At 57.6% G+C, this 21,083-nt stretch overlaps 1 protein-coding gene across 5 annotated transcripts in view; it reads right to left on the bottom strand.

The window, feature by feature from the left end:
• Positions 1–19,218, bottom strand: part of MACROD1 (mono-ADP ribosylhydrolase 1) — a 135,541-nt gene extending 116,323 nt beyond the window's left edge. For 2 of the 5 annotated variants that reach the window (XM_090259612.1, XM_090259633.1), the window contains exons 1-3: positions 18,672–19,216; positions 9,100–9,201; positions 8,390–8,506 (exon numbers count right to left, since the gene is read on the bottom strand). In XM_090259612.1, the coding sequence (XP_090115738.1) occupies positions 8,390–8,506; positions 9,100–9,201; positions 18,672–18,969 (517 nt within the window). In that variant the 5' untranslated portion in view covers positions 18,970–19,216. Of the gene's footprint in view, positions 1–8,389; positions 8,507–9,099; positions 9,202–18,671 lie in introns of all 5 variants that reach the window. The other 3 variants (XM_090259624.1, XM_090259641.1, XM_090259617.1) reach the window with 3 other exon arrangements.
• Between the last annotated feature and the right edge of the window lie 1,865 nt (positions 19,219–21,083).

The raw sequence follows: 21,083 nt of genomic DNA, 5'->3' as shown, positions 1-21,083 counted from the left end.
CAGCTGCACCCTCTCAATAAGCAGCAGATCCAGACCGCAGGGAAAGGGGGCCTGCGCAGGGCCACTGCAGCCGCTGGGAACACGGCTGTCAGCAGGGCCTGAGGCGGTGGCAGGACAAACCATTTGCGAAATAAATAAATGAGCCCGAAAGGTGAGCTTCTGAAATGAAGGAAGACCCTGAAGAGGGGAGAGGAAGGGCAGGCTGGAGGTTGCTGGCGGTCCTGCAGGATGCTCCGGCTCTCCCAGCTCAGGCTCAGCGGTGGCCACCAAGGCCTGACAGGGAGCACCTCTGTCGCGGGCATCCCAGGGAAGGGGGCCATCCCCCATCCTGGCCCCGCACAGGCTGTTCCCACGTGACACGCACACCCTTCCCCAGGAAAGGCAGAGCAGACACTGACAGCTCTCCTGTGGGGGGGAGGGGGGAAGCCTGCTTGCCCTGCACCCTCACAGTGAGGAAACACCAGATACCGAAGATGAGGGGTCAGGAGGGGGCCCTCTGCCACCTGGGGCTCAGTTCACCATAGGAAAGACAGGAAGGAGATGCCTTAAACCTGCTCAGTGGATGGAGGGGCCAAACCCTGTCCCCAGTGCAAACCGAGCACTGGGTGCAGAACAGGCCCCATCCCAAGGGTGTGAGCAGCCCTCCGAGAGGCAGCAATAGTAGCAGCGAGCACAGAGCTGGCCTTTGTCAAGAGTTTACACTGTCCCAGATGTTGTACTGAGCATCTCCAGCAGCTGTCTCCTTTCACACTCACAACAACCCAAGGGCATGGATCCTAATGCACTCTTATCCCCATTTTACAGATGAGAAAATTGAGGCTCAGAGAGGTTAAGTGACTTCCCCAAGGTCACACAGTTGGTACACAGCGGAGCCGAGAAGCAGGAGGTGAGGAAACAGGGCTGGATCCTTTGACTCTCTTTTAAGCCATGTGATATCCTAGAGGCCACCCCAAGCTGGGACCAGGCCAGGCCTCACCCAGAGGCCCTGGGTCAGGGTCTGGTATGTGTGTGAGCCCATCCTAGGGGTCTGGAGAAGCAGAGTCAACTCAACACCTGGCAAACTGTGTTGACTGCACAGAGCTGGGTGTTAAGCCAGAGGGAAGGGAGCCCCAGTTCCTGGGTGGCTTCCATGTGCTACACCAGACCCTTTCACCTCCTAGGGACACAGGGTGCCCTTCCATTAAATGGGCAGGTAAGCCACAGCCTCCTGGGGAGGCCTGAAGCAGACTGGACAGCTCTTTGCCAAGCGCTGGCGGATCATTCCAGAGAACAAGCCAAGGGCTACAGATCCAGCCCTTTTCATGCTTGGCCAGTTTAATGATCCCCATTAATTAAAAAAAACACACACAATCCCACAAGTTCCGGCCTCCTCAGCTCAGTGCTCGGGATGGAGAGCGCTTTGGGGACACAAATGGGGACACAGGCGGGCACACAGGTGTGGGTTCTGAGGCCAGACAGCCTCAAGGACAGGAGGAGCAGGACAGAGCATGCTCAGAGCCGCTCAGCAGGGGGAAGGGGGGCAGCAGAGCCCTAACAGGTGCTTTTTGGCCATGGTCTGTCATGATGGGAGAAAGAGGCCAAGGAGAAAGGGCCCAGAGAGGGGAATCAGACAGGTCCGCTTTGCCACTGCCCTGCTGTGTGACCCTGAGCAGATCACTGTCCCTCTCTGTGCTTCAGATGTCTCCTGTCTTCCTCTGAGACTGCAAATGCCAGGGGGCAGGCACCCAATCACTGAGCCCTGCATCCCCAGAGCCACACACAGAGCCAGAAACCTCACAAGCAACACACATGCGTCCACCACTGTCCTCATCTGCACAGAGCATTAGCCCTTCCAGCCCTGACTTCTGTGGCCTCTAAGAGGGGTGGGTGGAGTCTGGGCTGGGGCAGGAGGAGGGGGCCCAGAGGAGTCACTGGTTCCCTCATTCCTCCTGCTGTCTGACAAACTCTCAAAGGCACCAGATCACTCCTTCATTCAATAATCATTTATTGAGACCCAGGACAAAGGGTGATAGGCCCAGGGTCCAGGATCCCCCCTCATGTCCCTGTGGAAGGACAGACAGGATATGGCTAATAATCGGGAAACTGGCAGAAGCCCTGGGGATGGAAGGGCCTACCAGGGCCCGTGAGTCCCGCCCACTGGCCAAAGCTCAGCTCTCTGGACCAGGCCCTGTGAGCCCTCGAGGGAATCTCAATAATTCAGGAGGAATCCATCATTTATGAATTTATGTAACCGCTTCCCGACCTTGTGGAAGTGAGCCGCCCTCCTCTTGCAGTGGTGGAAATGAGGCCTTGGCGCTCTCTTGGGGCCTCTGGGCTTTCTAATGTGGGAAGGGGGCCACCTGGACCCCAGCCCTCCCAATTGGCTTCTCTGATCAGCTGAGCCCCTCACCCCCAGCTTGGACCAGAGGGAGCTTCTGGGAAAGCAAACCTGACTGCCTTCTCCTTAAACCCCAAGTCCCAAGGGGGAGGGTTTGACTCCTGGGTCTGCCTTTTACCAGGGCTGTGGCTCTGTGCATGCCTCAGTCTCCTTGTCGGTAAAATGGGGGAAATGAGACAACGTGTGCATTCTGGGGGGTAGCCCCTGGCCCAGAGGGAACACTCAATAAGAAGCGTCCCCCAGCCCAGAAGCAGGGTTTCTGAGGGGCAAGCGGGGACAGGGGCTGGGGCACAGGACAACCAAGTGGGCTATGAGGGCTGGAGCCCATTACAAGGCCTCGTGAGGCCAACAAACCTGGACCCGGATGTCGGTTCTATCTTTTCGGCCCTGACCACCTGCTGTGCCAAACCGCCCCACTTCTCCTTTCCTCTGCAGTGAGGACAGATGCCAACACAGCCGCTCTGGGGACCCAAATTTTACAACCAGAAAGGAAAAGGGAACAAAGAAGAGATAGTCCCACCCACCTTCAAAAATAATAGTCTGGCAATCCACTGCTATTTAGCTGTGTGTCCTTAAGCAGGGAGCTTCACATCTCTGAGCCTGTTTCCCCATTGACTCTGGGGGGCTGATATAACAGCAGGAGTCCAGGAGAGGTGGTACGGGGTGTGAATATAGCCCAGACCTGGAGGGAGACCCTCAGCTCAGGACCAGCCATAACTCATTCCAAGTCACGCAAAGCTTCCCCAAGTTCCACCTGACTCACCCCTCCCTGCCAGCACTTTCCTCCTCTGTCCCTGGAATGTCCTTTCCAACTTCTGATTCAGGTTCCCCCTTCTCAGTTCAAGTGCCTCCTCCTCCAGGTAGCTTTCCTGATTGCCTCCCACCCCCTGCAGGCAGGACTCCCATCTCTCATACACTTTGCTGTCTCTTGTCATTCACATGCCTCATCCCAAATTTTGGGTTAGAGACTGTGTCTTTTGTAGCGCAGGGCATACCCCAATGCCTGTTGCACAATAGGCCCACCACATATGTCTGCCGAACAAAGGAAAGGCCACGCATGAGTTCATATTCCGACTCAGTCACCTGCCAAGCTGGGGTGTGTTATCTCTTTTCCTGAGCCTTGGTCTGACTGCTGAAAATGGGGCTCATAGTCCTGCCTGCCTCACAGATGCGGCGGGGGGCCACTGAGGGGTCAGCATCGAGGGAAGGGGCCAGTCCTCACCCGGCTGGGAACAGGGCCCAGCAAGATCTGCTGCTGCTCACAGGTCCCCCCGACCTGCACCTGCCCACCTCGTCCACTGCGGAGAGGTTGCTGCCGTTGGCAGTAGAGGCAAGACTCAGCAAACACATTTAAATCTGAAGTGACAGATAAAGCGATTTACGGCGACAGTTTAGCGTCAGATCACTTCCCACAAGGCAACCAGAGTCCCCCGGCCCCCTGCTTGCTAGTCCATCAACAGGGTCTCTAAATCACTGACTCTGCACGCCGGCCCAGGGACAGCGAGGGGGCCCTCCAGGCCGCAGAGGGATGAGCTTGGCTGACTTGGCTGGAGGAGGGGACGATAAGCAGCTGGCAAACCACAAATCAAAGCCCCGAGACTTAAGGAAACAGAGTGCCACTTCATGCCTTATTTTAAATAAATAAGCAGCTTAAAAAAACTCCCAGTGAGGCCAGCTTGTGACTGTGAGAGATGGCTTCCCACCCCATCTGCACGGCCCGGCCCACATGCCTGGGCCTGTCAAAGGCCTCACTGACCCGCCTCGCCTCCCGCCACCTCCCCGCAGAACTAATTGGTCCCTACGGCGTTGCATGGCACTTTGTTCAGACTTTGCTTCCAGTGCTTTGTCATATTATATTCTACTTCGTTGCTCTTGCTCTTGACTTACCAATAAGAATTTCCTGGGGGCTCCCTATGTGTCAGGCCCTGGGCACAGCACTGGCCAAGCCTGAACGCATGTCATCCTCACGCCAGCATGAACAATGATGATCCATTTTTCAGGTGAGGAAACAGAGGCTCAGACACATCTGACCAGAGGCTGTGGCGCCACCGGCAGGAACGCTGGGCCTATGACCCAGCTCCTGACCTCGGTGTCCATGGCCCTGACTTGCTGGCCTGGGATACCTTCCAAGTGAAAGATTCTTTGTCTTTGCACAAAGCATCACATTCATCCCTGCTCTGTCCTGTTATGCCTGAAGACCAGAGTCAGAAGCCCGACCCTTGGGCTGGCCAAGAATGGGGGTCTTTCTTTGTGCTGGGGCACTTCCTGCCCGGGATTCCGCTGTATGTCAAGAACTAGGGGTCCATAGGCGCAGACCTGGTATGCTGGGAACTTCAAGGGCATGGAAATGACCCAGTCAAGGTCACACACACACACACCCCCATGGCAAAGAGAAGATCTTGCACCTACTCTGAAGCCGAAACACCCCCTGGGCTAGGGACTCCCAGACCTGGAAGAGATGCCAAGCATGGCTCTCCCCAGACACAGTCTGGGGGGCACAGGCCAAGCGGGAGAGGCAGGCACTAACCCCCAGAACCTCCTGCTCCAGAACATGGGCCTACAGGGGCTCCCTGGCTTATCTTGCCAGTGTGGCAGCCCAATTTAATTAAGATGGATGCTGCGTGCCCCCGTGGGCAGGAGCCGTGGCCAGCACAGATGGCAGGAGCCTAAGACTCTCCGGGTGCTGCTTGAGCAAGCGGCCTTGGCCAGCCAGGCTGAGGAGGGTCCAGGGATGCAGGCACTGTGACTGAGGACTGGGGGGACTTGGTCCTGACCCCTGTGACCTCAAGCCCTGTCATCCACTGGCCAGGCAGTCCCCCTTCCACTCTCTGCCCCAGCCCCTACTTCCACATACCATACAACATACATCTCTCACACACACACACACCAGTCCTATCTCAAACATCAGCAAAGTGGGGTCAAAACCAGTCCTGCACTTCCAAGGCCAGGGGACCAGCTGGGAAAGAGAATGTGAACTTCTGAAGTCCTGAGAGAGGCCTGGGGCTGGGTCCCTCAGTGGGGCGCACAGGCAGGAAGGGCACCTGGCTCCTGTTCCCTCCAAGGATCCTCAGGTTCCTCCTTAGGGGCTGGGGGGTTCTCCCCAGCCCCTAAGGCTCTTCAGGACAGAGAGGGTTTTGGGGGTCTCAACATCCATTTCTCTCACAGGCTGTTCCTAGCTCCCCTGGGGCCTCCCCCTCCATGGTCCTGCAACTAGAGCAAAGGCCAGGCAGCAGTGGCACCCTTCTCACCCCCATTCTGACCACAGGGACATGTCACACCCTCACAGAATCCAGAAGCTCAAAAGCTGCCTCAAGCCCCGAACTCATTCTGACCCCCACCAGTCCCCACAGGCCACTGACCCACACGGGGCTGACACTAACCCCTGGCTTCTAAACTAAAAATTTAAAATCTTCCACCCCTAGGTAATTGCTCGCTCCTTTTTCCCATTGTGGTGGCTCCACAGCCGTCGCTGAGAAGCAATTATTCACGGCTAATGATTATAATCAAGTCAAATAGAATTTAATGGACATGTATTCTCTTCCTGCTTGAAACTTTACATATGAATTAAGCACATATGGGTTTCATGAGGCACAAGCCAGATTTATGCAGCCCAGAAAAGCCCCTCTATGCCTCGACTTTTATTCTGCCAATAAACAGGCTGATTTATGGGCACTGCCTGGTGTGGGGACCACGATCTCTGCTGCCCCCTGGCGGGCAGTGGACGGCCTGAACCAAGACAGTGGAGCCCCAGGGATCAGGCCAAATGGCAGACCCCACCCCCTGCAGTGTGAGGCCTTGTGCCAAGACCACCAAGGACCCCTGACGTCTCATTAGTGCCAGGGTCACCTGAATACCAGGCCTGGGCAAACACCTGGATGGAGCACTTGGAGGGGGTGCAAGCTCTGTGTGGGACCCCCAAACCCAGGGCCAACCTCAGCTATTCCCTGGGATTCTCTAAAAGGATTCTGGGTTCCCTCTGCTGTGAGGCTCTTTCTAGAAGAAAGGAGATCCCAGGAAAACATGCCAAGAGGTGTTGGGTAAACTGAGGCAGGCAGAGGGAGGAGAAAGCTGCCCATCTGTGGGAGGCACCCAGCATCCCTTTTCATCGCTGAGACAGGGCCGATGCCAGGGTGACAACAACGGCATCGATTTTAGCTTTGACAACGGCGGCAGCTGCTGGGCCCTCTGTTCATGCCAGGCACTGCGTGTGCATCGCGGTTCATGAGCAGCAGCTCCTAACGTCCCCAACCCCCCAAAGCTGGGTTTCTACCACCCCCATCCCACAAAGGAGGAAACAGGAGCCCAGACAGGTACATGGGCAAGGGGAGTCCTCGGAGAGACGTGGCCAACGCTGCCACCCCCAGCCCAGGGCAGCCAAAGGGAGCCAGGGCCAAAGCGCTTCTGAGTGTGTGAGAGGCTGCCAGAGCCGCTGCACTCGGAGGCGGGCCAGGCACAAGGGCCATTAGTCACGCCACAGCCCTCCAGAGCCCCCACCCGCTCCATCTGTAACCCGCGGACAGCCTGCCTTGGTGCTCCCACCCCCTCTCCTGGCCTGCCAACCACCTACCCAGCTGGGAAGGAGCTGATAAGATGCCCCACTTCTCCCTCTGGCCACTGTGCAGCTCAGCAAGGAAAGTGCCAGCAAGGTCCCTCCCACATCCTTGGCCAGAGACTGACAGGGCAAGGGACACCGGGCCAGGGAGCCCCATGGGCCTGCGGGTCTCTCCCCTCAGCCCCAGCCCCAAGGTTTGGTCCTTCTACCCCAGACCAACCCCTCCTGGGTCCAGGCAGCAAGAACGTCCTTCCCCTCTGGGCTGCTGTGACATCTGCCAAGCCATCTTGGCCTGTCTTAGCTCCGAGTCTCCCCAGATGGACTCACAGACCTTGCTGCCACCCACCATCTTAGAGGCCAAAGGGAAATGAGCAAATGTCGCAGAAGAAACCCAAAGATGACCCAAGTTCCCACTGCACCTGTGTTCGGAGACCAGCAATGTGGGGGGAGGGGACACTCGTGTGCCTGCACAGCTCTGCAAACATCGGCAGGCAAGCACGCAGAGCGAGGCCACTACCAGAAATGCAACCCAGGCCCCCAATGAGCAGGTCCAGAGCAACCGAGCGGCCACCTCTCCATGGGCCCAAGAGCATAGTCACTTAGCCAGATCAGCAGCAGTCACATGTCCCCAAGACCCTTGACTACCCTACTCCATGGCCAGCTGGAGTCAGACACAACGGCCACAAGCCCAAGGCTGAGCGGAAGGCGATTAGAGATGCTTCTGGGGGTGCCCCTGAGTGGGAGCCCAAGACAAGAGGGTCTTCCCGGGTCCCCAAATATTGCTCTAAGAAAGAGGCTCGTTCCTGTGATGCTTGTCAAGCAGGTGAGCAAGGCCTGGGTTCAGCCCCACCTGCCCTTGTCCCATAAACCACATGTACACCTGCTGGACTTGACCATGCCTTGATGCCCCGCTCCTGATCCTGGCCAGACAACCACTGCCTGGGAGGAGAGCAGACACCGTCCCCCTCCCACCAGAGGGGACAGAGCAGCAGTCCCCTCACCTCATCACAATGAACCGCCAAGCCAGCAAGAGCTGGCGCAGAACGCTGAGCCTGGGGCACAGGGGCCTCTGCCCCCACCCTTCCCCCCAGGAGCTCCCGTGCGTGCGGGCTCAGGCGGGAGGCAGAGGAAGGACAGCGGTGGTCAGGGGCATCCGCCTTCCCGGAAGGGCAACCCGGCGCGGTTCCAGCCAGGCTCTCTCTTCCCAGCTGCTAATGGGTCTCAGAGCTGTGAGGCAGCTCAGCCAAGGCGCCCCCGACGCAGCGGGTCAGGGTTTCAAGGGAACAAGAGTCCGCTCGGCCGACACACTGGGCTCCCGTGGCGCCAGCAGGCCATCTAGTCCGGCCACCCGAGCCCCGCTGGAGCCAGGTGGCGTCCCCCGTGCCTGGCCCGGCACACCAGAGCGAAGGTGACGAGGCAGCCATGTCTCTGGCTCAGGCCAGCCCGGAGCCCCCACTCACCGGCGTTGACGATGGCATCCACCTCCAGCTTGGTGATATCGCCTCGGAACAGGGAGATCTTCTCGTTGAGATGCTTGTCCTTTTTGTACTTGGGCTCCTCCACCTTCACGGTCAACCCTGGAACAAGCAGAGGATGAGAGTAGGGTCACAGAAAGGTCCCCAAGGCCCACAGGCCAGGCATCTTTATCAACTCCCGTCCACCTCCAGAAACAGCTGCCTGAGGGGGCCTGAAGACTAAGCCCCTACTGTGTGCACAGGCACGCGGTCTGGAATCTTCACAACAACGTTACACATGGGTACAGTATCAGCATCCCCCATCCTGTTTGATAGGTTTGGGACCGGCCTAGGTGGGTTAAATGACTTGCCTGGGTGACCAGTTACACCAGGACTATATTTGCAGGGCCCGGGCACCCACCAGCACACATCCCTGCAAGCCACTCCACCAGAGCTATAAACCCTAGCTCAACAGCCATGGGACGGTGGGTTTGGGCTCAGCCTCCCAACCATGTCATGGGGATAGAAACCAAACCCGCCTCAGGGCTTGTTAATAATTAAGCGAGGTGACACACGCAAAGTGCCCTGCACACAGCAAGCACTCAATAAACGCTGCTGCTGCCGTCCTTCTTGGCCTCCTCTCCACGATTCTCGCAGGATGTGGGTCTGAAGAGGCCACCCACCGGTGGCTAGCGGGGCCTCCCCAGCAGGCCTACCTTTCGCTGTCTCCTTCCAGGTCGGGATCTTCTTCAGCCTGATGAAGTCCTGGCAGAAGTAATGTTCCTCCCGCTGCTTGTCACTCAGGCCCTTCAGAAATGCTGCAGGGGTAAGGTGGGGCAGGCGGGAAGGAGAGTCAAGGCAGGCAGGCAGGGTAGCAGCCCGGGGGGCTTCCCCACTCCCCACAGGTCTCAGGACTCCCACCTTGTCCAAGGATGAGAACCAGTCCTAGGAGTCAATCCTTCCCATAGGCTCCGGGGGAGGGGGTATGGAGAAAGGGGCCTCACGACTTGGGGTCTGAAGTCTGGAAGCCCCTATAACATCTTATCCTGCCCTCTTTGTTCAGGAGGGGAAACTGAGGCCCAGGGGGGCAGAGGCCGTCTCTCAAGCACCACAGACCCGAGTTCAGAAATCAACTCTGCCACTTCTCAGCTGCACCCAAAGCTCAAGGTCCCCGATTTCTCCATTTATAGAATGGGGATTAAGACACCTCTTGCAGAATAATTCCAAGCTTACTCACACATGCCAAGGCCAGGAAGGTGGTGACTGACACTGAATCAATTACATTATCAATCAGTTACATCATCAATTGGTTACATTATCAATCCATTACGTGATCAATCAATTACATTAGCAATCATTTACATCATCAATCAGTTATATTATCAATCTGTTATCTGATCGATCAGTTCCATTATCGGTTACGTCATAAATGGGTTATATTGTCCATCAGTTACATGATCAATCAGTTACATTATGTATAGGCTCAGGACACGGGGAACCAAGACAACCTTCCTCCTCAAAGAACCAAGCAGATCTGCACACACACCCTCCCCCGCCTCGGGTGAGGGCTTCTCACTGACAGATGCCCACCGGTGCCCCTCCTGGTGCACGGCGTGTACCAAGGGCACAGCGGGAACTGGCCTCGCTCTGCAGGTGAGGAATTAGGAGCTTGGAAGGTTAGGAGGTCAGCTGTGTCTGGTCAATGAAAAGCCGGCTCCCCATCTGCTCACAGACTCTGGGTCTCCCCAGGCCGGTTTCTCTGCTCCGGCCTTGGCCCTGGGCCTGGCCTCCCTTTGGGTAGCACCAGGCAGAGGAGCCCAGAGTGCCCCTTGAAGGGGTCTCTGCAGAGCGGGGTCCAGGTTTGTGGCTCACAGGCTCCCCCTGCTGGCCTGAGGCCCCTTGGGTGCCCAGGTGCTCGGCCCAGCCTCACTCCACGGGACCCCATTCCCCAGCTGGAGCAGTCCCCACAGACCACAGGAAGGTGGGAGACAGCAAACAGCAAAGGCCACAGACACGGGACTCAAAAAAGCATCAGAAAGTGTGCAGAGGTGGGAGGGCCTTTAGAGGAAGTGGAAGGAGAGGAAGGGCGACCTCCTCCTGGAGCCTTCTGGGGAGATGCTGCAAGGAGCAGGTATTCAAGAGACAAATCGGTCCCCTGCAAGTGCCCTTTCCCCTGCCAAAGTCACTAGGTGCACCCAAGCTTCCGCTCAAGGACGCATGCACACGGAAAGGGCCCAGTTCACAGTCTGGCTCAACGCTATGGTGGGGTTCATAAAAAAGGCTCATAGCACCCCAAATGCACTTCAGTTCTGGCTCAAATCAGAGCCACACTTTCTGGCAGCCGCATCCCACCCCTCGCACAGACCCCCGTGCCCTCCCACTGGGCACAGGACCCCACGCGCCATCCGAGAGACAGGGCAAGGGCTTCTACCTAAAGCCTCCCTTCTTTGTGTGTTGGGAGTGGACAGGGCAGTAGGGGTGGGTGCTGGTATTAGAAGGAGCTAAGGCACTTCTCCAAGCCTCGGTTGTCCTCTTCTGTAAAGAGCGGGTATGGAAGGCTCCCTTGTGCGTTAGGTGAGAAGTAAGCAGGCTTAGCTGGGTACTAAGAACTCCGCTGCTGGTAGTTGGCTAAGAGTGGGCTGTGGAAAGGCCAGCTCCTCCCAGGCTCTGCTTCTCCCTGGCGGTCTGAATGTAGATCAGTCAGCTAATAAATATTTATGGAGCACCCACCAAGCCTGGAGGTGGGAGGCAAGGTGAGGTCCTGGGACCTGACCAAGCAGAGGAAGGCCAGGACAGCTTCCTGGAGGAAGTACCCCCAACTTCTCTGGTCTGCCCCAAGAGCTGCAAACTGCTAGAAAAAAATCCCACCACCAAGCCCATGGCTCCCTCTAAATTCTTGATCTCCCCCTGGTGGCCTGTCTTCCCCGGCTTCTGCTGTCGAAGTGGGTGCCTCCCTCCCCATCTCCCCTCTCCCAATCCTCCCTCACTCACTCTCCAGCCATCAGACACCACCGCCTCCACCCATCAAGCCAGCAAGACCCCCACACACACACACACACCTGCCCACACCTCGTTCTCCCTCTCAGTCTGAGTATAAAGGTCCTTCCTCCCAGCCGAGGCCACCTGGCTCACTTTCCAGGGGACTGGCTCCAGCAAGTCCCCCTCCCCTAGACTGTCCTGTCTGCCCTCAAACACCCTCTGGTGTCCCATCTTATAAAATAAAATTCTCACGCCCCTGCATTCCATGCCCCACAGCTACGGCTTCATTTCTCTGCCCGCCTCCTCCACTGTCCACACTGCGTCCCTCCCATGCCCCCCCCCCACCCCCCGCCCCAGCCCACAGCTCTCTGGACCCACCTCTCCATCAAGGCCAAGGTCGGAGACACCACACCCTGGCAGTCCTGTCCTCCCCTGTGCACTCAGCACCTGCAGCCCTTCGTCCCCACCAGGGCCCCTCTCTCCTGGATCTCACCAGGCTCGCTGGCCCCCCTTCTCAGTCTCCTTGCTGCCTCCCCTCTTCCTTAACCCACACCCACTCCCTGGGTCTTCACAGCGATCCCATGCACTCAAAAGCCTTTATGTTCACGACTCAAGGCTGCACCTCCAGCCCCTCAGCGTGCTAAACTGTTAGATTTCGCCTCACAGAACCTGAGAAACCAAGCCTTCTGCTCACCCCTGCCAGGGGCCAGGCCTTCGTCATCGTTCCCTAGAGACCCCCAAAGCCCCCAGGCCCCAACGGGCTCCCCGTGTCTGTTCCTCACACAGCAGCCCAGGGAGCTCAGGAATATAACTCAGAAGCCGTCTCTGTTTAAAGCTCATTTCAAACTCCAGGTCCCCAGCATGGCCAAGTCACAGGCCTGCCTCTCTCCTTAACCTCCTCCTGTGCCCCCCCCCCCACTACACTTCATTCTGCCCCCTACGCCTCAGCCAGGCAGCCACACAGATCACTTTTCTGTCCTTCCAACAGCCAGGTTGTTCCCTGCCTCAGGGCTTTTGACCTGGCTCTGCCCCCTGCCTGGTCTTCTGTTACAGGCCCCTCCTCCTGGCCCTCCCCCTCCCAGGAACCCCTTCCCCGCTTGTTGATGCTTTATGCCTAACTTGACCTTGGCCACACTAGCTCTGTCATATTTACTCTGGATTCCCACCCCCTGGCACAGGGCATGGCATGTGTGAACATCAGGGGACGAATCAATGAGCAAACGAGCTGAGATCTGGACGTTGAGGGCAAGTTTTGTAAGAGAACAGTCTTCCAGGCAGCGGCAACAGCATGTACAAAAGCCCCGAGGCAGGGGACAGCACTGGGGTGGAGAACTGGAAAGCGATCCAGAACAGCTGGACTGGAGAACAAAAGCCCCACTGTCCCATCCAAGCAACATGCTGGCCCAGGTCCAGGCCGTCGCTGTGGTTTCCATGCCTCTCCTGCGGCCTGGGCCCCGGGGCTGGGGCTCTTGACCGCCCTACACGATGGTCATGGCAAGTCACCCAGCCTCTCTGAGCCTCAGTTTTCTCATCTCTAGAACAGGGTCACTGCGAGCCTTCCCCGGAGCCCAGGCCTGCTGGGGATGAGAAGCTGGCTGTGAAAATACGCTGGAGGCTGTAAAGCGCAACAGACCCACCAGGGACAAGCTCTCCTTCCTGTGGATGAAACAGGACTCAGAGGGCAAAATGGAACAAGGGAAAACATCTTTTTCAACCTGGGGCATCGTGTGTGGAGAAGCTTTTTAAATGATTTGGGTCCCTGTATTTGTCATCTCGCACAACTGTGACCAAAGACGTCCCCCCCATCTGAGGCCTTGGCACGCCCCAGTGCAGGGACTCCCAGCCAGCTGGCCTTGGGGCCAGAAAGTGAAGGCACCTCCTGTGACACCGGAGACTGGTCAGCTGGGGCCCAGACTGATCCCATAGGACTCCCCTGAGCTGAGTCCCTCTGGCTGGGGCAGGCCCCAGGCACCCCATGGAACTAGGCTGGGGTGCCTAGAGATGGCTCAGGTCGCCACCATCTGGCGCATGCTACCCCCTGCCTTTACAGAAGCAGACGTCTTGCCCAGCCACAGGCAGGGCCAGGTGTGGCACAGCCCTGGGTAATCCTGCACTGCCCCTCCCCAGTCTCCATGGCCTGGCCTGAGCGACCAGCGAAGTCCAAAAGACGACTCCACTTCTCAGAAATGACAAAGGAGGACAACCAGTGCTCCCAGCTCTGCCACCAGCGGCTGGGTGCTGGCCTTGGGGACATCTGTCAGCCTGTCCTTCCAGTCCATGGTCCCCGAGCACACACATCTCCAAGCCAGCATGGGGGAGGGGGGGCACCGTGTCATCTGCAGGCGGCTGCAGCCTAGTTGGTCCCTGAGGAGCTACACACTGTGCTGGTGTCTGACTCAGGAGGAAGGAGAAGACGACAGCAGTTCTCACCAGGTGCCATGGTCACCGCCTCAGCTTCCTGTCGGCGGGCCGCCCCGGTGCCCTCCTCACTCGCCGGGGAAAGAGAAGCAGGGCCCACGGGGCACCTGCCCCACACATGCAGAACATTTTCCACCTCCTTTTGCCCAAAAGACAGATGCAGACTTAAAGCACAAGCGAGTTTTATTTTTCTTATAAAAGATGTACAACACAGGTTTAATTTTCTTTCTTTTTCGGGGAGGCGAGAGTATTTCACAGCTCAGTGAGGCAGGTGTTGTAAAAAGAGGTTTGCAGTACATTTTGATGGGGAGGCCTGACCCCAAAGCTTTCATCTGCTCCCGGGCGGGAGAGCTGAGCTGGAGGAAGCTGGCTGCGCCAGAGCCATAAAGTGCGGCGGGCGAGCGGGAATTCAATGATGTGTTTTAAGAAGTGTCTTTATGGCACTTTGCAAGCCGGCGCTCAGAAAGGTGAGGGCAGGCTGGTGCGGAGGGAGGCCCCTCTTCCAGAGAAGGCCAGGTGGGCAGGGCAGATAATGGCTGGGCTCTGGGAACACAGCAGCAGGGACATTAATCAAGCGGGCTCACTGTCCCTAAGAGCAGGGTCTTGTCAAGGCCCAGGGCACGAGCGGCAGGGACAAAGAGCACAAGGCCCCTCGGCACTTTTCTGCTCTCCCCGGGTCCCACACCTCCATCTACACTGGGACGTGCCAAGGCTGCTTCCCCAGAAAACAAGTGGGAGAAGGCCCCTCTAATTCCCAGGTGTGCCCCCAAATTTCCCAGTTCAGCAGATGAACCGGATAAATCACCCACTCTGCGTGAAATGAGTTCTCGCCCCTGCCCAGTGCACACTGAGGCTGGGACATGAGTCCTCTTGAGCCACCAGGGAGAGGAGGTGAGACTCAGGACATGCAGGTCACCAGCATCTGGGACCATGGGAGAGCCAAGTTTACTCAAGCTCAGTGTCACCACGGCCAGAGCTCAGCAGAGAGAGGAGACAGGCCCAAGGGGGCCACTGGGGAACCCTCTGTACACTGTGGGGGCCACTGTGTACAAAATGGTTTTGATGTGACACAGGTACAACCTACAAAACCCACAAATCAGCTGTTGTTGGTCCTATTTCACAGATGAGGAAACTGAGGCTCGGGAAGCATGGAAGGAGGGGTGCCAGGGCTTGCCCGTGTCTGATGGCACTGATGCCCGTCCTCTTCTAGCACACAGCTCTGCCCCAACTGCAGTCAGGAGGACCTGTGGCCCCTCTCCTGGAGGCCAGGCCCCTCCCGTGGTGACACCGTCCCCAGATGCCCCCGGTGCCTGACCATAAGTCCCTTTATGCCCAACTGCCGTTACAGCACAATGTATCTACAATTTTCTGATGAAAAGGCACTACCTGCAGGAAAAACGAGGGAATTAGAGAAATTAAACCTGGCCAATGTAATCAGATACTGCCAAGGTCCCCGCAAAAGACTGAATGTCTCCTACTCAGGAAGATCCAGCCTGACGCTATCTACTTACCGAGGGGAGAATGGGCCCAGAGAAGCGGGCAGTCCACTTGAAGGTGGAGAAAGAAGGCCTAGTGGGAGGCAGAATTTGGCCACCTGCCCAGAAGACGCACTGGGCCGTGGGACCGGGGCATCCTGCACACGGTGCCCAGAGCAGGCATGCTACACTGTGTATGGGCTGCAATCGTGAGCAAGCGCCCTGGAATCCTTGGTGGGTAGGTCCAGCCCTGGCACGGGAGCTTGCCCAGCCTTCCCTGGGCAGTGGGATCAGCTTCCAAAATCATTCAAGCAGCTCCCCAGCTGAGAACACATGCTGCTGAGCAAACTGAAGACTACGATTTGGCATCCACATGGCTTCTCCATGGGGAGAAAAGGCTCTGCCCAGGTACACGAGTTTCCCGACCTCCTGCTCTAATTCCCCACCTTGAACTGCGTGTCAACCTTCTGACCTATACATCGGTAACTTGTGAGTTTAGTTGTTGTGCATCAGTCTTTGAGAGAGGATCGTCTCAGGCACAGACAGGCGTCGGGAGGCCTATGTAGATGTGTCCCCAGGAGAAGTGAGAGCACATGTCCATAAAAGACATGTTCATGATACTCAGAGCAGCTTTATTCCCAACAGTCCCATACTGGAAGCCCGAATGCCCATCAATAGAACAGGGGCACAAACTGCGGTATGTCCACACCGTGGAATATTATGCAGCGATGAAAAAGAGCAAACTGTTAACACACCCGATAACGGGCACAAATCGCAGATCATTAAGTAAAAGGCGCCGACCCACTGTATGCCTCTGTTCCTATGAAGTTCAAGAAGAGGAGAAATGAACAAATGGAAGAGTAACTAGCTTGAAAGGGTACTGATTGGAATGGGTCGCAAAGGAACCTTTCAGGGTGATGGCAATGTTCTCACTATTGATCAGAGCGCGAGGCACAGCTGGATACTTATAGATAAGTACTGACTGTACACTGAAGGTCTGCCCACTTGGTGTATGTCACTGTAACTCTGCCCCAAGTGTCAACTGAATGTAGCAAAGGTGTGGGGTCTTCAAGGACCAAAGCTGGGACCCCCATCAGAGGCAGGCTCCAGCTGAGGCAGCACGACCCAGTGTGATGGTGTGAAAAATACACCCCTAATTCTCTGATGATCTTCCCTTCCAAAGGTGGAGCCTAACTGCCCTCCCTCAGAACGTGGGCTGGATTCCATGACTTGATGCTAAGTCTTGGGATAAAGCAGAAGAGATGCTGCGAGACTTGAAAAACAAGGTCACAAAAAGGCACTGTGGCTTCCGGCTTAGTCTCCTGATGGCCCCTCTCTTTGGGTCATCTGCTCTGGATGAAGCCACTGCCATGTCATGAGGACACTGGAGCGGCCCTGTGGAGGCCCCGTAGTGAAGGACTGGGGCCTCTAGCCAACGGCCATTTCATGCACGAGAGCCACCTGGGAATGGCTCACTCCAGGCCTCAACACATCCCCAGACCACCTGAGAACTCTGAGCCCGAACCACCCAGCTAGGCTGCTCCCAGGCTCCTGACCGCAGAGACTGTGAGATGTTTGCTGTGTAAGCCACTTGGTTACTGGGTCATTTGTCACCCAGTAGTAACAGATAGCTGAAACACAGAGGCCTCTGTCTCATGCCCAACCAGCTGCCACCTGATACCTGCTGGGGGCTTCGCACCTGGTACTGGGGCACCTGGGCCCAGGCCGCCCTCCTCACACATCCCTGACTGGACGCTAGAGCTCAGGTGGCCCCATCTGCCTAACCTTTACCTGGCACTGTCCCATTGAATGATCATAGTCTCTACCCAGTTTCCTCCCCATAGAGCAGAAGCTCTGTGAGGCCAGGGTCCTTCCCTGTATCACTCATGGCTGAATCCCCAGCCCTGAACTGTGCTGGCCACATAGAAAGCAATCGATAAAAATGGACTGACTACATGAATGGAGGCCCAGCTCCAAGCAGGGACACAGCAGTGGCCTGGGGATCCCTGCTTCATGAGCTCTGGAAGTTTTCAGCAGCACCAAGGAATGGCGGTGGCAGGGAGCTGGATCCTAGAAACTGAGGCAGATCCGGTGCTGGAGCCTGGGCCCCTGGCCTCCCTAGCTCTGTCCCACCATCCTGGGTTACTGTCCATTGACAGAGAAGGAGCGGGGCTCCCTGTGGGGCAGTTCCCCCGCCAGAGGCCTCTGCCAGCCCCCTGCTCCCCACCCTGACTGCTGTTCTGGGCCAGGATTGAGGGCATAAACACTGTGCTCACAGAGAGCAGTCAAGAGCTTTCTGCGGGCGCTTTAAGATCCCAGTGCAGGCCAGGCAATTCCTTATGGGGGTGGGGAGTGGGGTGGGGAGTGGTAAGTCATCGTGAACCTTATCTCCCATGCCGAGAGGACGCCTTCCCTATATCCCCAACTGCAGCCTGCCCAAGGCCTGCCTTCTCAGCCCCATTGGCCCAAGCCTCTCCATGGGCGGGCACAGCCAATGAGCTGCTTTCCCTGCCCTTTTGAAAGGGGATCCAGCCGGGAATGGTCACTAGGGCCCAGGGAGCACACCCTGAAGGGCAGGGGCAGCTGGAACAGGCTCCCCCGGCTATTTGGGGCTCTGCAGGTCAGGCTGCCTACCTCCCTGGCTCTGTGCTGGAAGGGAGGAGGGGCATGCCCATCCTGTGGGGGCGAGGTCACTATTCTCACAGAGACAATGCCCCATCTCTGCCCTGCTCCCCAGCTGCTCTGCCCTGTGTCCCCCAGGAATGGCGCAGGGACTGCTTACAAGTGGCAGGAAGCCAGTAAGGAGGGCGAAAGGGCACCAGACCATGTGCCAAGAGAGGCAGGCCCTCCGGGTAGGAGGGTGGAGGTGGGACAGGCCTGCCCAGGGAGGCCCCTCCTTGGAGTTATCTGATCCCACCAGGTGGGACTCCATTCAGAGCACTATCCCCTCAGCCCAGTCCCTGCCACTATGCCTAAAATGCCACCACTTGAGAAACCATACCATGCAAAACTTTGGGAGTTCGGAAACTAAATGTCAACTCTGCCACAAACTCCCAAGTGACCTTGGGCTATTCCGTTAAAGTACTGGGCCTCAGTTTCCCTCCTGCACAATGGAGCAAGGTGGTAGGTCCTGGATGATCTCCAGGGTTGCCCGGTGACTCATTCCAGTGCGGTAAGGCCACCTTCTTCACAAGACCCCTGACAGGGAACCTGGACCTGGTCCGGGGTGAACTGCTTTGTGGAGCTGGGAACACGGGGTGTGTGACTGTGAATGGGGGAGTCCACCCCACGGCCCAGGGGGCCTCAACTTCCCCAGGTCTCTCGGGTGGAAGAGCCTGCTGGTGGAGTGCCGTCCAGCCTCGGAAGGCCCACGTGGGGCCGCCGTCGCCCCTCGCCCCAGTTCTGCTCACACTTACATTTTGCCTCCTTCCAGTCGGTGGAGGTGTTCAGGTCCACCTTCGCCGCCATGGCCAGGGGGGCCCAGGTGCGCACCCCAGCTCTCCGCCCCGCCGCCGCCGCCCCCCAAGCCCCAACTCCCGCTGGGGTCCGCGCGCAGGGACCGCAGGCGCCCAGGGAGGCCGGGGGACCGCACACACTGCTGCGGGTCCGCGTGACCCCCGCTGAGGGGCCTGGCCAGGGGCTCGGGGCGCCGAGGAGCTGCCCCGCCACACGCAGCTGTGCCAGGCGGCCGGACACTCGGCCCTGTAGAGACATGAGCGGGTGGCACGGAGCGGCTCCCCGCCCACTTGAACTCTAATTACGGTGCTCAGAAGAGCCTCTCCCTATTTACTCCGGAACCGGGTGGCGCGTGCCAGCCAGCGGCTACCTGCTCCAAGACCGCGGGCCGCGCGGCCAGAAAAACCCAGGCGCACCGCTGAGCACCCTGGAACTTGTAGTCCCGGCCGCCGGAAGGGTCCCCGCACTCCGATACATACACGTGCGCACCCCGCCTGCTAACCCATCCCCAGCGGTCGCGTTCGCGCCGCTCTAGGGCGCCCCCTCCCTGCGCTCTTTTACGCTCTCGGAGGGTCATGCAGCCGCGTGGCCCCTCCCTCGGGGGCGGGCCCGGCCGCCGCTAACTTTCTGGGCCGTGGATCCTCCTGCCTTGGGCCCTCCATGCGGCCCCGGCCGGCCTCTGCCCCTCGGCCCTGCTGCTCGGTGCCGAACTGGGAGAGCTGCGTACTGTCCCCGCGGTGCGGAACGTTTTGTTGCCAGGGACCCCAGTTGATCGCCCCGCGGGTGACCTTGGCCTCACTCCATCCCGCCCCGAGTCCCCGGGAAACCCCGGTCGGGCTGGCTTTGGGGGCGTGGCAACTGGCGCGAACGGGTACGTCCGGTTCGGCGACTTTCCCCACGCCGAAGAGCCGCCGCCTTAGCCCCTGGGGCGGGCCGCTGCGCGGCTGGAACAGAATCTAGAGCAGCAGGGGAGGCTAGGTGGACGGGCTGGAATTCGAAGGTCCGAAACTCGAGTTCCAAGTGGCATTTTCCTGTGGAAGAATTGGGGTGATTATTTTCTTTGTGTTTTTGCTAGAATGTTACAAAAACCATGAAGATGGGTTTTTAATATAAATACTTTTAGGCCTTTTACCATTAATACTACTAGGTAAGTATAATTGCGAATATTTTTATAACCTGGGGAGAAGGAGCCTCGGCTCCATAGACGGTTTCAGTACCAGCTTTGCCACCCTGGGGTACACTGGCCCCTTGTAGCTTGCTTCTTGAGATCTGGCTGTTGCAGACTTGCCCCAATACCTAGGCCTCTGGCGCTGAGTGTGGCAGTGGCCCTGGACAGGGCTCTGGGGAGGATCACGGAATCCTACCTGTGGATGCAGCTGGCGCCACCGCCCTGCCCACGAGAGGCTCAGTGGCATACACACCGACGGGGAGGGGGATGGCGATCCGGCCTGGGAGGGAGGGAAGGGAGGGGAAAATTAGAAGCCAGGGGCCAGGAAGGAAGGACCAAGCCCCCCGCCCCCGCATTCCAGGACCACCAGCAAGGCATACGCCCTCTCCCAGGAAGGTCAGTGAGATGATTTCAGGTCAGATCTCCATGCCCAAGGTCACCTCTCCACCTGTAACTTCTCTAACAACGCAACAGTGCAGGAAGGGCCTTGCCAACTGCAACCCGTACGGCAACCATTTACAGGCACTAGGCACCCGCTGGCACAGCTAATAAACATTCTGTCTATTTGCTCGGCCTCCATTAATCTGCTATGTGCTCCAACTGGCTGCCGATGAGGCGGCTCTGCCCCATGGCACAGATGAGCGGCCTAGACTGGCCCGAGGTCTGTGCAGCCTGTGAGGGTTGAGCCCAGACTTTGGTCCAGGTTTTTTGGTTCCCATCTGTGGTCTGGAAAGTGATAACGCAGATGTCACTGACTCAGGAAATGAAGCATGTGGGTGACCCTGTGTATTTGTTTTCTATTGCTGCCCTAATTATTGCAAATTTAGCTGCTTAAACACAAATTTATCTTAAAGTTCTGTAGGATGGAAGTCTGACATGGGTCTCCCTGGGCTAAAATCATGGTCTGAGCAGGGCTGTGTTCCTTTTTGGATACTCTTCTTTGCCTTTTTCAACGTCAGAAACCACCTACATTCCTTGGCTCGCTGCCCACTTCCTCCAGCGTCAAAGCAGGCGATGCTGCCTCTGATCATTCTACCGCCGTAGCCTTTCTCTCTGCCTCTCTTCTGCTTCCCTCTTTCGTTTTCAATGACCCCTGTGATTACATGGAGCCCACCAGGGTAACTCATGACAATCTTCCTATTGAAAGTCTGCCTTATTCCATCTGCAACTTTATTTCCTCCTTGCCATATAGTGTAACATATTC

The sequence above is a fragment of the Furipterus horrens genome, unplaced genomic scaffold, assembly GCF_987537825.1.
Source record: "Furipterus horrens unplaced genomic scaffold, mFurHor1.1.pri manual_scaffold_2, whole genome shotgun sequence".
Lineage (NCBI taxonomy): Eukaryota > Metazoa > Chordata > Mammalia > Chiroptera > Furipteridae > Furipterus > Furipterus horrens.
Note: the sequence above shows the minus strand (reverse complement) of the source record. Positions and strands in the feature narration are given on the sequence as shown.